The sequence below is a fragment of the Bactrocera tryoni genome, chromosome 1, assembly GCF_016617805.1.
Source record: "Bactrocera tryoni isolate S06 chromosome 1, CSIRO_BtryS06_freeze2, whole genome shotgun sequence".
Lineage (NCBI taxonomy): Eukaryota > Metazoa > Arthropoda > Insecta > Diptera > Tephritidae > Bactrocera > Bactrocera tryoni.
The window spans coordinates 40,899,450-40,915,019 of record NC_052499.1 but is presented as its reverse complement, the minus strand read 5'-3'; the positions used below and the strand labels follow the sequence as shown (position 1 = coordinate 40,915,019).

The following is a 15,570-nucleotide window of genomic DNA, read 5'->3' as shown; positions in this document are numbered from 1 at the left end:
CAACCCTTTTCTTATTGTGCAAATGCAGAGAATAAAATAAAATAATTAAAAAAAGCTTTATTTACAACAAATATTAAGGTGAAGTGTTAGTAAGTGAAAAGTGCATAATATAAGTGATAAAGTTATTCACAATATACAAATTACCAATGTAAAAGTTATCAATTTTTCAACTTTAAATGGAAATATCTTTAAAACTATAAGTCATATATATATATATATATATATATATATATATATTTGTTTTTTTTTTCGTGATCTGGAGAACGTCACCTTTCCGGGGATGCTATTCTAAATCCCAGCCAAGCATTCTCTGAGTGACATATGCATATTATAAAATTAAATAAAAAATAATTTTCAATAAATTATTATTTCAAAAATTATATTAATTTCGACTATTATAAAATGAACTTAAATGTGCTCATATAAATACTTCCATTCATTCCTTTCATTTCTTCAAAAAAATTAATTCGTTATCATTTCCATATATGTATGTACTTCTAAGTTCTCTGCCGATAACCACCTTACCGTGAACAGCCTAGGTTTTTTAAATTTCTTTTGAACTTTAAACAATATATTTCACAAATCTGGCAACCTTTTTATATCGGTGTTCTTCGTTTCCGAAGCATTCCTAAATTATTTGGAAACGCTCTTGAAATCTATCGTCTAAATTTTGAAGTTATTTTGGGAAGAGTCAATGGTAAATATAATAGCTTCATTGGCAAAATTTGGTGCTAAATAGGTAAAAAAATAAAACTACCTGCAATACAACTAAAAAATATTGCATTTAATAACTTATTGTTTGCATGAAAAGTTTCATGTGTCAGTTGTTAAAAGAGGAACTGAAACAAACGAAGCAACACAAGAGGACGTCGAAACCGTTTACACATTCTCAGCCGACAGAAGGTGAATCTGCTGATCAAAGCAAAAGCCATAAAAGGTGCAAAAAGTAGGATTTTAAGATTTTCGATTAGTTTGAAGGGTTGATCTAGACGCGCTTGTGTAAAATGTTATTATAAACATAGTGCATACAGTTAAGTCAATATATTTACAAACATATAAATAACAAACGTCCACGCCCATTTGAAGTTGTATACCAGTATGAAAAAAGGTGACCTAAATCAAGATATAGCCGAAGTGACTATTGGCCCAGCATCCAATGAAAATAAAGAAATAAGATCTAACATAATGCATACTTTTCAAACTCAATCAGGCCTACCTTCAGATTTTCCCCAAATGGACCGAAATGTGTCCACTACTTCTCTAACCAAGTTGACACAACAACCTCAAACGCCATTAAATGACGAAGAAATAGCGACTACTTCCTCTGCAGGGAAGCTGCTTGGTGTCGATTTAGGAATAGAGCCAATAACGAGTGAGACAGTTCGAGATGAATTAGGGGAAAGAAGTTGCTGGATTTGTTTTGCAACAGATGAAGATAACCGTCTAGCACCTTGGGTGCAACCGTGTAAATGTCGTGGTACTACAAAATGGGTACATCAAAGTTGTTTATATCGATGGGTAGACGAGAAGCAAAAGGGTAACGGGATGCGTGCAGTTAGTTGTCAACAGTGCCAAACCGAATATATTATCGTTTTTCCACAAATGGGCAAAGTCGCCAACTTATTAGAAGCTTTCGATAATATAATTAAACGCTTAAGCCCCTTCCTAGCTGCGGGTATTTTTGTCGGCTCATTGTATTGGACAGCAGTAACTTATGGAGCTGTAACCTTCCTACAGGTAGTTATGACGATATACAGCTACATTTTTTATACTACTTATTATATTTTATACTACAGATTGTTGGGCACAAAAAGGGATTGGCTTTAATGGAAAATGGTGATCCACTAATTTTATTACTTGGATTGCCTGCTATTCCAGTTGGCCTAGTCCTTGGCCGTATGATTCGCTGGGAGGACGCAGTAATCAGATTGATCCGCAACCGTCGAAGTGTTGCACGAAAATTCCCACTGATGAACTTCATTATTCCTTATCCGTGAGTAATGAAAATTATATTATGTATGTGCATATGCGTACTATAAAATCTCGTTCAGCTTTGCTAGTTCTTTGAGATCCTTTTCATAAAAAATTGGAGTGTTAGGTATTTCCTTTCCAAAATTAACCTAAAAATATTCCCAATATAAGAAAAGTACATAAGTAAATAGTTTCATAATTTAGCAGCAATTTGAATTAGAAAAGTATTTTATAGAGGTAAAGTAAATAAATGATAAAATATTAAGAAAGTAAAAGTGTATAACGAAATAAAATCAAAGGATTAATCAGACGAATCCAAAATTGACTTATTTGGTAGTAAAAGTTTTCGAAACTAAGTTGATCCAATTTTTTTGATTGAAAGCGTCATGGATCAAGTGGCATAGTTCAAAATACTAAATGAATTAATATTCTTCTTCTTCCTTACGGTCGTAGACACCGCTCACGCGATTATAGCCGAGTTAACAACAGCTCGCCAGTCGTTTTTCTTATCGTTACGTGGCGCCAATTGGATATTCCAAGCGAAGCCAGGTCCTTCTCCACCTGGTCCTTCCAACGGAGTGGAGGTCTTCCTCTTCCTCTGCTTCCCCCGGGGGGTAATGCGTCGAATACTTTCAGAGCGTCGACTCATCAGTTGTTGTCATCGTCCAAGCCTCTGCACCATATAGCAGGACGGGAATAATGAGTGACTTATAGAATTTGGTTTTTGTTCGTCGAGAGAGGACTTTACTTCTCAATTGCCTACTAAGTCCGAAGTAGCACCTGTTGGCAATAGTTATGCTGCGTTGGACTTCGAGGCTGACGTTGTTATTGGCGTTGATGCTGATGATGTTCAAAGATAGACGAAATTATCTACAACTTCGAAGTTATGACTGTCAACAGTGACGTGGGTGCCTAGTCGCGAGTGCGACGACTGTTTGTTTGATGACAGGAGATATTTCGTCTTGTCCTCGTTCACTGCCAGACCCAGAACTAACGGCGCGGGTATTGAGGCCTTTGATATCAATATCATCGGCATACGCCAGCAGCTGTACACTCTTAAAAAAGATTGTACCTGCTCGATTAAGTTCTGTAGCTCGAATTATTTTCTCCAGCAGCAGATTGAAGAAGTCGCACCGTAGAGAATCGTCTTGTCTGAAACCTCGTATGTTATCAAACGGCTCGGAGAGGTCCTTTCCGATCCTGACGGAGCTTTTGGAGTTGCTCAACGTCAGTTTACACAGTCGTATTAGTTTTGCGGGGACACCAAATTCAGACTCCTTTTCGTGCTGTCGAAAGCAGCTTTGAAATCGACGAAGAGGTTGTGTCGATTCTCCTTTCGCGGGTCTTTACCAAGATTTGGCGCATGGTGAATATCACACGACACGGCACTCCACGTTGTACCAGCTGTTCTTTTGCATTTTCCGAAAACCAATGGTTTCGGTTGCAGCTGTACGTAAGGAGTTTGAAATGCCGTCCCACAGTTAATGAGAATTAATATTACCACATGCTTAATGGAATATAACATTTATGTAAATATATCTCTACACCAACAAGATACCAAATGTGAAGAAATGGTGTAAAATAAACGGAGTTGAAGTAATGTCTCAGTCTATTTCTAATTTCATGATCGATATGAAAAAAGTGTTAGTGAACAGAAACCTACCAAGTCTAGAGAATCGTGGCAGATAGTGAAGAAAATTTCGGAAGGAATGCCATTTGAATATTGCCGAAAATTGCTTAAAAAGAAAGCGAAGTTATTCAATGAAATTTAATTTAATTTATTATTTTTAGTGAATATGATGTGCAAAAATTTTGAGACAAACAATTTATCATTATATATTATGTTATCTATTTATTATATATTATGTTTTTGTTTATGTTTTCAGTGAAGATGAGGAGGAACAATCGACACAAAATCCGGCTACGCCTACGTTGGCAGATCCAGTCTCTGCAACTCGAATATTTTGTGGAGCCCTAATTTTACCAACTATATCGACTATAGTCGGACGTTTGTTGTTTGAATCCATTGAAGATACCCTGCATCGTACTCTTCTAGGCGGTTTAACATTTATTGCAGTAAAAGGTATCCTAAAGATCTATCTAAAGCAACAACAGTACACGCGAAAGAAGAAACGTCGCATCGTTGATTACACTGATGAGAATGTGCGTATTTTCGTGAATCGCAGCACATCTCGTCACCATGGTGGCGGTGCTGCATCGGGTGGTGCTCCAATTGCAGCTAATGGTGGAGCACCTAGTACTGGGACAGCGTCGGGTGGCCCTAGTACACAATTCCAAAGAGACCCAAATTTATTACCACAACCTGCAAACGATCGCATCAGCATGGTTTAGACCCACATTAAACGAAAGGTGATATATTGATATATTAATTTATCACAGTTGTCTCAACTGTAACATAGACCTTGGAGCCGAAATGAGAGTCATTTATACACTTTATAAATATCCGTGCTTGTTGCAACAAATCAGGGCCGTAGTTTGTTCTCTACTTTCTTTTTACTAACCAAATTTTAGCAACACCAAATCAACGTATTAAATAAGTTTTTATTTTGCATATATGAAGCGCCAAAATTAAATTATATTAAATAAATATTTGTAAATAAAATGAGATAGCGCAATATATAAAGAATAACATGAAATTGCAAATTGACTTTCATAATTAACTTAAAATTCGCTCAATGCACAATTATTATATAAACAAAAGGAAATACATTCGGATTTGTTGAGTGGATTTCGCCATATTTGTATGTATGTACATACAGTATATAAATATTTGTATGATCATATTATTGTGTATTAATGTACGTGAAACGCCAATAGTTAAGAAATAAAAACTTCCTCTAAAATATTTAGAAAATAAAAATTAAATAATATAAAATTAAATACCTTTTGAACAAATTTCGGAAAATATGATTAATTTATTGATTAATGTATATATGAGTTTAGTGGGTAATCAGATGGTAATTGGTGATTTTTTCACATAAAATTGCTTCTTAAGCATCAATTTCATGTTATTTAATTTCGGTTAGATACATTTGTATGTTAAATATTTAATACATATAGATTTTTAAATATACACTCATATATTTTTTAACAATGTTATAAGAAAGACAGAAATTTAAAAAATGTCAATACTGAATTATGTACATAAATGAGTTGTTGCGGTTTGGACTTGAATTTGTGATTTAGGTTTTCAATATTCATAAATATATGCATACAAAAATATATGAAATGAGCAATAAATTTTATGCTGCTTTCTGTAAGTATGGAGACACTAGTCACCAGCCTATCATTATAATTAGTATTTAATAATTTACCACCCTAAACTGAAGTTCATTGCGGTACACTTTATTGTAAGGAGAATTTGATGTACATACATAATAAGCATACATATATGTATATTAGGGTGATTAAAAAAAAAATTTTTTTTTTCAATTGGTACTCGCAAAAATAGGTTCCTAGACACCTCTAAGAAAGCCTCTCCAAATATGAGTTTTTAATTGTAACGGGAAGGTCCTCCGCCTAACGGTTTTCTATTTTTTCTTATTATCAGATAGAAAAATTTATATCTCGCTTCCAACTACTTGAAAAAATATCTTGTTAACTAGGTTTTGTAGGAAATTGAATGCTCTAAAATATGGTCTCTTATGATTTTTTCGTAAACCCAAACGTTTAAAAGATATGAACAGTTAAAGTTTGATAATTTTTGGGAACATTTTTTATTTCTTATGAATTTTACAACTCAATGAAAAAAAATTATTATGAATAGATTTTTGGAGAGGCTTTCTTAGAGGTGTCTAGGGACCTATTTTTCAGAGTACCAAACGAAAAAATAAAAACAAATTTTTTAATCCACCTTAATATGCATTGATGTTTGACGATGAATATCTCGTAAACGCTTAACTTAATCGAAATATCAGAGTACACCATTTTTATACAGCAGTAAATTTCTTACAAAACTATGTGTTTCATCATTCATAATAATTTTTTTTTCATTGAGTTATAAAATTAATAAGAAATAAAGAATTTTTCCAAAAATAGTCAAATTTCAACCGTTAATATATTTTAAACGGTTGGGTTTACGAAAAAATCTTAAGAGACCATATTTTAGAGCATTCAATTTCCTACAAAACCTAATTAACAAGATATTTTTTCAAGTAGTTGGAAGCGAGATATAAATATTTCTATCTGATAATAAGAAAAAATAGAAAACCGTTAGGTGGAGGACCTTCCCGTCACAATTAAAAACTCATATTTGGAGAGGCTTTCTTAGAGGTGTCTAGGAACCTATTTTTGCGAGTACCAATTGAAAAAAAAAAAATTTTTTTGAATCATCCTAATGTATATATAGATAAGCTTTCTTAAAAGCGATGTGAAATTGCAGGCTTCGAGCGCTCTAGCTGCCGACGTATAGATTTTTTTTTTGTACAATACAAACAATTATTTTGGCTTTTGAACAATATATACCATTCTGAAGCGGTAATCAAGATTTAGTTGTTCATTGATAATCAAGCAGATGAAAGTCCACTCTTTATTCTCGCTTAATCTACACACATATGTATATTATATTATAAAATAGATAGATATAACTTAGCAGGCGAATTCAACAATTTTACTTTATTAGAATATTGAATACTTATTATGAGAAATGTTAACGATGGCAACAACATTTATTTCGTTCTGGCGAAAGCCGCGTTTATATACCAGAAACAGACGGATGTAAATGAAACTTGGTAAAATAAGGAAACAAGGTGCGATAATTCACTTTGGATAACCATACTGGGTATAAAATGTGTTAGTGTAAATATAATAAGGACAAACTTTTCGAAATGTCGAAAGAATGAAATTTTCTGTTTTAATTGAATTATAACAAAATTTAATAAATACATTTCCTATTTGATTAGAAATTAGTAAAAACAAACAGTGTCCATGAAAAGATGGCATATAACAGGATTTTTCAAAACAGCTTTTACATGACACAATTAATTTTTACAACCGCAACAAAGTGGATACATGTCTCTATAGGGATAATATCGTTTGAGTATATTAGATATATCGCAATTTTCAATTCAATCGCATTCCAAATGAAAGTTGGAAAGCATAGTGTTCCTAGTGAGTAATATACTATACATATAAAAATGATTTCGAGTGCTCACTTTTATTTGGAGCGGCAAAGTGATCTAGCCTATGTTCGCTGACGAAAGTTAATACGTTGAACTCTAGTTTTGAACCTTCGGATGAAAGAAAGCGTGCAAAGTCTTTGTCCTACCTCCGAACTCGACGTTTTTCCAACAACGCACATTAATGTTGTTATTTGATGGCAGTCGATGAAAATATTTCCACGAGAGTCTGAAAAAGTAGTGGCTAAAATCTCGTCTGCGTACTGTTGTGTTTTCGTGCAAGTTGGCCGACTTTCAACAGGCAACAATACAGTCGACTTCCTATAAGTGTCGTCTTGTAATCATGTATCCATGTTTCATTATATGACTTACGCGTTTCTTGAAATGTCTTTTAACGTCAACGAATTTTATGAAATTCCGCGTTGTTCTCAGGTGTTTAGGCTTTCTTGTATAGCAAAGAGGCAAGGATAGGGTTTTCGCTTATGACGATCTCTCGGCCAATGGATATTTCGCCCTTGCAGTACTAACCGCTTTTATAATGATTACAAAAAGGTATAAGGCGAAATTGTCCATTCGGAAAAAACTAACATATTGGTTAATGATATTACTTATACGCCATGCTGACCAAAATTTACTTAATGGAAGAAAAAGATATCTTATTATTCTTGCATCAGTTAGTCCTATCTAATTATCCGTTTTAAAATACATATATTAAGCAGAGAGTAAGTGGAAAATTAGTTGAGTTCGTATAGCCTTTTTATATTCCATCTCTATTAGTTTATGTATTCACATCCTTGTCTATTTAATTTACACATGTCACATTTCATTTACACAGTTGTTCGAATCGCCACTCCTCAAGTGTTCGATAATGTAAGATAACTGAAATAAATGACCATAATAGAATAAAAACGGCCAGATCAAGCATTTTGCCGTGAAATTATAAATAGAGCCAGTTTTGAAATTTGCATTTTTCTTACCAGGATAAGTGGGGATCATTATTTAGGGCCGTTTTCTCAATGCCTGGTTAGTAGCTATCTGTCGACTAAGTTCTAGTTAAATAAGGTTCATAACCAAAAGAAGGAGTATTGATTAAGTTAAGCCAGAACTTAATTGAGAGATGGCTGCTAACTAGACATTGAGAAAACGGCCTTTAGTTAATTTTTAATGCCCTAATCCCTAAACCTCAATTGTTAAGGCTATTAATTCGGCAGCTGACAAATGGTTCCTAAGATATAGCTTTTTGAGTGACGCAAGTTTCAGAACTGAATATGAAAATTTTGTGTGTTAACATTGCAATAGAAACGAAGTGATGGATAAAACACGTCTGAAACCATAAGGTGGCTTTAGTGGTTCTGTCCAGTTTCTGGGCTTGAAAGCAATTTAAAAATAGTATATAAAATTTATAACATCGGTAATTATAACAGTGATCCAATTGGACTGCATGCAAGCGAAACCAAAGCGTGATACGGCGCAATATTCAGCTGGAAAAGTTTTGGCGTCTATTTTTTGAGCTGATGAGGAAATAATTTTCAAAGACTACTACAACGACTATTTGCATCGTTATTGGAACGTTTGAATTACCGAACGGCGGAAAACAGTAGCAGATTTGCTTCATTAATATTGTAATTGCGTGACTTTGAGTTTTTTTAATCGCTGGGAAAAAATTAGCAATGATGAAAGGTAATTTAGGATACTGAGCCCCATTTTTAAGCAAATACCAAACTACAGGTACAACAAAATTACTTAATATTCTCTAACTTTGTTTAAAGAAATTGATATTTTAAGGCACGAACATTTCAGCGCATCTGCTAAATATTAGATGAAAACAAGTAAGCAAGGAGTAAGTTCGGGTGCAATCGAAAATTTTATATAACTTGCAAGAAATGAAGCCGGGGAAATACCTTAAGAAAAACGTCTTCCAGAGGATCGGAATCTAAGCAATTTTATATATAAATTTACTCTATACTCGTATAACTCATACACTGACCGACAAATCCGGCATAAGATTTGCCAGAAAATCGAAAATCATTATACGTAGTATACGAGACTTAGAGTAGTATCGACCCGATTTTATCTATTAACTATTATCATGCCACATACTAAAATATGCTCACTGGATTTCATTAAGCTACCGCACATACAATCACCTTTCATATGGAGCAATGTCAGCCGGATGTTCGAAAATCTTGGTAATAGTTATATACTTATTTTAAGCACAATGATATACTGATATGAGTAATATATGTTCTGTAATTTTCATTGAGATAACCCAAATATTGGCCGATATACCCAGCATAAAGTTACCTGGAAGTTCGAAAATCTTTATATTAGGTTCTGGCGTAAATATTTATTGATTTATCGCCATTTTAGTATTTTTTAATAGTACCGTTATATAGGAAGTGAGCGGTGTTATCTGTAGATTTCATCCATTTTCACATTGTCGGTAGGAGTTTTTATAATATTCGAGCGTAGCAAATTTGGTTGATGATTCCGGTCGAACTATGTACTCAACCGATTTGCTTAATTTTTTTTTTTTTGAATGTTAACAAAACGCCTGGCTGTCATCCCTATATTTTTTATAATTTATTGATAATGTTATGGCAAAATTAATGTAAAAACAAGAAAAAACGTTATCTCGGCTGCATCGAAGCTAATATACCCCTCACAGGTGCATTTTACCTTAAGCAGTAATCTATGTCGAATTTCGTAAAGATAACACGTCAAATGCGAAAGTTTTCAATACAAGCCCTTGATTCCGATTGTTCGATTTGTATGGCGGCTATATGCTATAGTGGGCCGATCTGATGTTCCGATATTACATTATTTCTATGAACAATAACTCAAACCAAAATTTCGTGAAGATATATCGTCAAATGAGGAAGTTTCCCATGCAAGCATTTGACTCTGATCATTCAGTTTGTATGGCAGCTATATGCTATAGTTAACCGATCTGATCAATTTCTTTGGAGATTAAATTGTTGCCTTAGAAAATAATCTATACCAAATTTCGAGAATATATCTTGTCAAATATAAAAGTTTTCCATACAAGAACTCGATTCCAATCGCTCAGTTTGTATGACAGCTATATGTTATAGTGGTCCGATATCGACAGTTTGGATATATGAGCAGCTTCTTGAAGAGAAAATTACGTTTGCAAAACTTCAAAACTAGTTCGTGTATATACAGACGGACAGATAAACGGACAGGCAGACAGACAGACAGACGGACATGGCTAAATCGACTCTTCCTCTGCTTTACCCGGCGGGTACTGCGTAGAATACTTTCAGAGCTGGAGTATTTTCGTCCATTCGGACAACATGACCTAGCTAGGATAGCCACAATCTTTTAATTCGCTGAACTATGGCAATGTCGTCATATATCTCATACAGCTCATCGTTCCATCGAATGCGATATTCGCCGTGGCCAACGCGCAAAGGACCATAAATATTTCGCAGAACTTTTTTCTCGAAAACTCGCAACGTCGATTCATCAGTTGTTGTCATCGTACAAGCAGGACAGGACAGGACAGGAGATAATTCGTCTTGCCCTCGTTCACTGCCAGACCCATTTGCTTTGCTTCCTTGTCCAGTCTGGAAAAGGCAGAACTAACGGCGCGGGTATTGAGGCCGATGATATCAATATCATCGGCATAGGCCAGCAGCTGTACACTCTTATAAAAGATTGTACCTGCTCGATTAAGTTCTGCAGCTCGAATTATTTTCTCCAGCAGCATATTGAGGAAGTCGTACGATAGGGAGTCGTAATGTCTGAAACCTCGTTTGGTATCGAACGGCATCGGATTTCCGATCCTGACGGAGCTTTTGGTGTTACTCAACGTCAGTTTACACAGCCGTATTAGTTTTGCGGGGATACCAAATTCAGACTTCGCGGCATAATAGCAGCTCCTTTTCGTGCTGTCGAAAGCAGCTTTGAAATCGACGAATAGGTGGTGTGTGTCGATTCTCTTTTCACGGGTCTTTTCAAAATTTGGCGCATGGTGAATATATGGTCGGTTGTTGATTTGCCAGGTCTAAAGCCACACTGATAAGGTCCAATCAGTTTGTTGACGGTGGGCTTTAATCTTTCACACAATACGCTCGATAGAACCTTATACGCGATGTTGAGGAGGCTATTCCAACGGTAGTTGGCGCTGATTGTGGGGTCTCTTTTTTTGTGGATTGGGCAGAGCACACTTAAAAAATCGTTGGGCATGCTTTCGTCCGACCATATTTTACAAAGAAGCTGATGCATGCTCCTTATCAGTTCTTCGCCGCCGTGTTTGAATAGCTCGGCCGACAATCCATCGGCCCCCTCTGCTTTGTTGTTCTTCAGACGAAACTTCTTCATGGTCTGCTCCATCGTCATCGATTGGGGAAAAGGGTTTACCTTCTCCTGTCGTTGTACGTTCACTGCCATTCAGCAGGCTGGAGAAGTAAAATTTTCGAGAATTACCTCTGTCGGCTAGCTTATCAAGCTCTTCATACTCACGCATTTCGGCCTCTTTATATTTTTGTCTGGAAATACGTCTCGCTTCCCATTTCAACTCTCGGTATCTATCCCATCCCGCACGTGTTGTGGTCGATCGTAACGTTTCTAGGTAGGCAGCCTGTTTTCTCTCAGCTGCAACACGGCACTCCTCGTCGTACCAGCTGTTCTTTTCTTCGTTTTCCGGAAACCAATGGTTTCGGTTGCAGCTGTATGTAAGGAGTTTGAAATGCTGTCCCACAGTGCAGCTTCTCGACGTCGAACCTTCCTTGTGTTTGTTGACATGCGTTTTTGCTGCACAGAGGAGGGTGCTAATCTTGGCTGCAATGAGGTAGTGGTCCGAGTCGAAGTTAGGACCTCGGAGCGCACGCACATCTAAAACACTGGAGACGTGTCTTCCGTCTATCACAACATGATCGATCTGGTTGGTGGTTTTTCGATCCGGAGACAGCCAAGTGGTTTGATGAATTTTTTTATGGTGGAATCCAGTACTAAAAATAACCATATTTCTGGCCCCGGCGAAGTCGATCAGCCTCCATCTATTTGGGGATGTTTCGTCGTGGAGGCTGAATTTAAAGACCTTGGTGCCAAAGATACCTTCCAGGTGCATGCCCTTAAATCGTAGTCCTTATTTCGTTTGCCATGCTCGTTATCAAAAGGAGGGTCTCTCATCCGAGGCTGTTTTGTCTTTTTCATTGGTACTAGGTACAAACCCAGCGCACAACCCTGTGGAGGGGATGTTTCGCCTTCTCACTTTAGCTCGCCTTCAAACCGATGTTCTTAGGCTATCCAGAGGATACTTGGTCAAAGACCGGAAGTCGTGAGCTGCTTGAGCCATATGTAAAAGAATCGTTTCTGGCCACTCCCAAGTGAATGCCGATCAGAGAACTTAGCTCACTTGCGTGAACTTCTACACATGACTCCATCCTTCATCATTTATACTTATATACATAACCCTATATCTATCTCGTTTAGTTTTAGGTGATACCATCGTTAGGTGAACAAAACTATTATACTCTGTAGCAACAGGTTGCAAGAGTATAAAAATATCTCTTTTATGCAATACATTTCGAGACAACGTTTTTATTTGCTACAATGTAATTACATTCTTACGCATCCATATTTGTTTCTATATTTAGAAACCTACTTTACCTGATAGTTCAAAAATATTAATTCATCGACCGAATCAGCTGTTCATATATCACTAGACTCTGCAATGGGGTCTTGGCCTTCTATATTTCGGTATAGGATTTTTGCATTTTGTGTCATCGAGCAATCTTGCAAGAGCAAGAGAATCCCCCTAATGTGTTTTTTCAATTTAGTAGGATTTGATATTAGAAGGTCGATTTGAAATTTTTACACCACGATATTAAACTGCATAAAGACTACTATACTATATTTAATATAAGTAATAATCTTACTGCTTCAAGTAAATGTTTATTTCCCATCCCAAAAACTATTTCTAGATCCGCCCCTAATATTTTCGCTTATTTGATGTCTACCATATATTGTCACTGATTTATCCCTTTAAATTGAAATTTCATGCGAAAAACCTTTTAATTTTTACTTAATAAAAGAAAATACTTAACAATTGCTGCTTGTGCAAAACAGCTCATAGAAGCAACTTACCAATGTTTTGTGTTCGCAACGAGCGGAATGGAAAAGTTTGTCATCGATAATATTCCATGGGCTATTTCTATTACGTTTCTATTTATCATTATTATTTATTTATTTTTATGCAGAGGCGATTAAATGCTCTAGAACCATGGCTTACCAAATGGAACATTGGTATCAACACCGAAAAGTCCGTACAAGTAGTATATAACCTCACGCATTAAAATTGCTCTTAAGTGGCGATAATGACGATCAACATGTGGGCCAATAAAAATCCGTGATCAGCGGAAATTCCATCGAAACTCTGCGTGATTTCATCAAAAATCAACCGAAATCATCATTGAAATTCATTGAAATGGAATTGAACATCTCCAAAACATTGATTTATCGCATTTTGACCGAACATTTGGGCTTACGAAAGGTCGCACAAATGGACTGACGACCAAAAATTGCTCAGAATCCAACATTCGATTCAACGCTTATGACCGATTATTTGACCAAAAATCACATTTTAACCATTAACCACTCCCCGTATTCACCTGATATGGCCACGTGCGACTTCTTCCTTTTCGGAAAAATAAATTTGTCCATGAAAGGAAAGCGTTATGCAGACGTAGAGGCCATTCAAAAGGCTTGCACCGGCATACTGGCGGCCATACCGGCCAACGAGCTAAAATACTCGTTCAACATGCTTTTGGACTGTGCAAAAAGCTGTATTGAAGCAGAAGAAGACTATTTTGAATAAAATAAATTGATTTTGCCGAAAAAACCATTTGTTCTGTTTTTTTTTTTTAAATCCTGTAAAAATGAAACTCAACCAAGATTAGAGTTAGTGCAGCTATACTGGCTCCTTAGGCCTAGATCCCGCCTCAGTCTGAAGAATAAGTTGCTAATTTTTAAGGCAATACTTAGACCGATCTGGACATATGACATTCAAAGATGGGGGAATTCACATTTAAAAGTAATTCAAGCTTTTCAAAATAAAGTTCTGCGCACGTATCATAGTGGGGGCTCCTTTCTATGTGAGAAACGATGTCCTCCACCGGGATCTAAAGTTGTTTACTGTAAAGGAATCAATCGAAGAATTTAGCCGACGTTGCCGCTTCCCTTTGGAAAATCATGAAAATATGCGAAAATTTTTGAAATTTTTTAAAGGCGTTGTGAGTTACTCCTCGGGCCTCATTATACACATATTGTAGATTATCAACAAGAACTTCTAAAAGAGCTTCTTGACTATATTAAATAAAAAATTGATGTAATAATAAGGCAAATGGAATTGTTCTTTTGAATCTTATTTATTTTGTTCATTAATACTTACAAAGAAATAGTACTGGGATAATCCAAAAACAGTACAGTTTTAAGAATGAAAAAGCGGCTTATGATGCTTGACTAAAGGTGCTAGTTTGGGTTTTATACAGCAATTGACGCAAATATATTGCTGTTAATATTTTTAACCGTGTTTTCCTATTTTTATTGGCCTTTTATTTATTTGTCAACTAAAATGCTTAGACTGCATTGCTTACACACACAAATCCATGCACTAAGTACAAGAATACTGGGCATGCGTTTCTTAGCCTTTTCAATTCACACATTTCATTCATCAATGCTAATTTGTTTACAATGTTGGGAGCAAAAGGTAAGATTTGATTGCAACTATCATGTGACGCGTTTTTCTGGGAATGGAAATGACCTCACGTGGTATACTATAAATATGCGCACCCTGCAGGAAATATATTTAATAATACTTGTGCCAACGTTTTTCAATCCTTGAAACCGTTCTTAAAGTCAAATTTCGGAATAGCCTTTAATGCGCGAAACGATTCACGTTTAACGCCTTCAATTGACTCGTAACGGTTTCCCCGGAGCGGTCCTTTGAGTTTAGTGAATAGACAGAAGCCATATGGAAACCAATTTGGCAAAAAACTCGCGAAGAATTAATCAAGAATTGTCAACCTATACTTCTGGCTTCTTTTTACGAATAGCTTCTAAGCAAATAGTATTCCTTGTTGTCAGTCGGCAGGAATTCAGAGTGCACTACACCTCGGTAATCGAAGAAAACTGTCAACATAACCTTGATTTTTGCTTGCGTGGTTTTTTCAGCTTCGGTTCACCTTTGCCATGATTTCGGTCGATTGGTTGTCTGTTTCCTGCTCGTAAGCATAGATCCAAGACTCATCGCCAGTGATAATAAGTTAGATGACATCCTGGTAATCGGAAAACATTGCTCCACAGACGTTAACACGACGCTGGTTTTCGAAAACATTGAGTGATTTTGGAACCAATCGTGCTTTCACTTTTCTTAAGCCCAAATGGTTTTTCAGAATAGTTTTCACTGATTTCAATGATGCCAGTAAGATCTCTG

At 35.9% G+C, this 15,570-nt stretch overlaps 1 protein-coding gene across 2 annotated transcripts; it reads left to right on the top strand.

The window, feature by feature from the left end:
• The first annotated feature begins 634 nt into the window (after positions 1-634).
• On the top strand, positions 635-5,214 carry LOC120782259 (E3 ubiquitin-protein ligase MARCHF5). 2 transcript variants are annotated; one of them, XM_040114425.1, is made up of 4 exons: positions 635-739; positions 812-1,737; positions 1,797-1,993; positions 3,858-5,214. In XM_040114425.1, exons 2-4 carry the CDS (start codon positions 1,099-1,101, stop codon positions 4,321-4,323), a joined length of 1,302 nt encoding a protein of 433 aa, XP_039970359.1. In that variant the 5' UTR covers positions 635-739; positions 812-1,098; the 3' UTR covers positions 4,324-5,214. The 2 variants fall into 2 exon arrangements, with proteins under 2 accessions (XP_039970359.1, XP_039970358.1); XM_040114424.1 differs by having other exon boundaries at positions 638-1,737.
• Positions 5,215-15,570: the final 10,356 nt, after the last annotated feature.

What these genes read in the sequence shown, in the direction of transcription:
- LOC120782259 (XM_040114425.1), top strand. Translation starts at nt 1,099, where the DNA reads ATGAAAAAAGGTGACCTAAATCAAGATATAGCCGAAGTGACTATTGGC. An exon ending in GAGCTGTAACCTTCCTACAG is followed by an intron (nt 1,738 to 1,796) that starts GTAGTTATGACG and finishes TTTATACTACAG; the next exon opens with ATTGTTGGGCACAAAAAGGG. An exon ending in AACTTCATTATTCCTTATCC is followed by an intron (nt 1,994 to 3,857) that starts GTGAGTAATGAA and finishes TTATGTTTTCAG; the next exon opens with TGAAGATGAGGAGGAACAAT.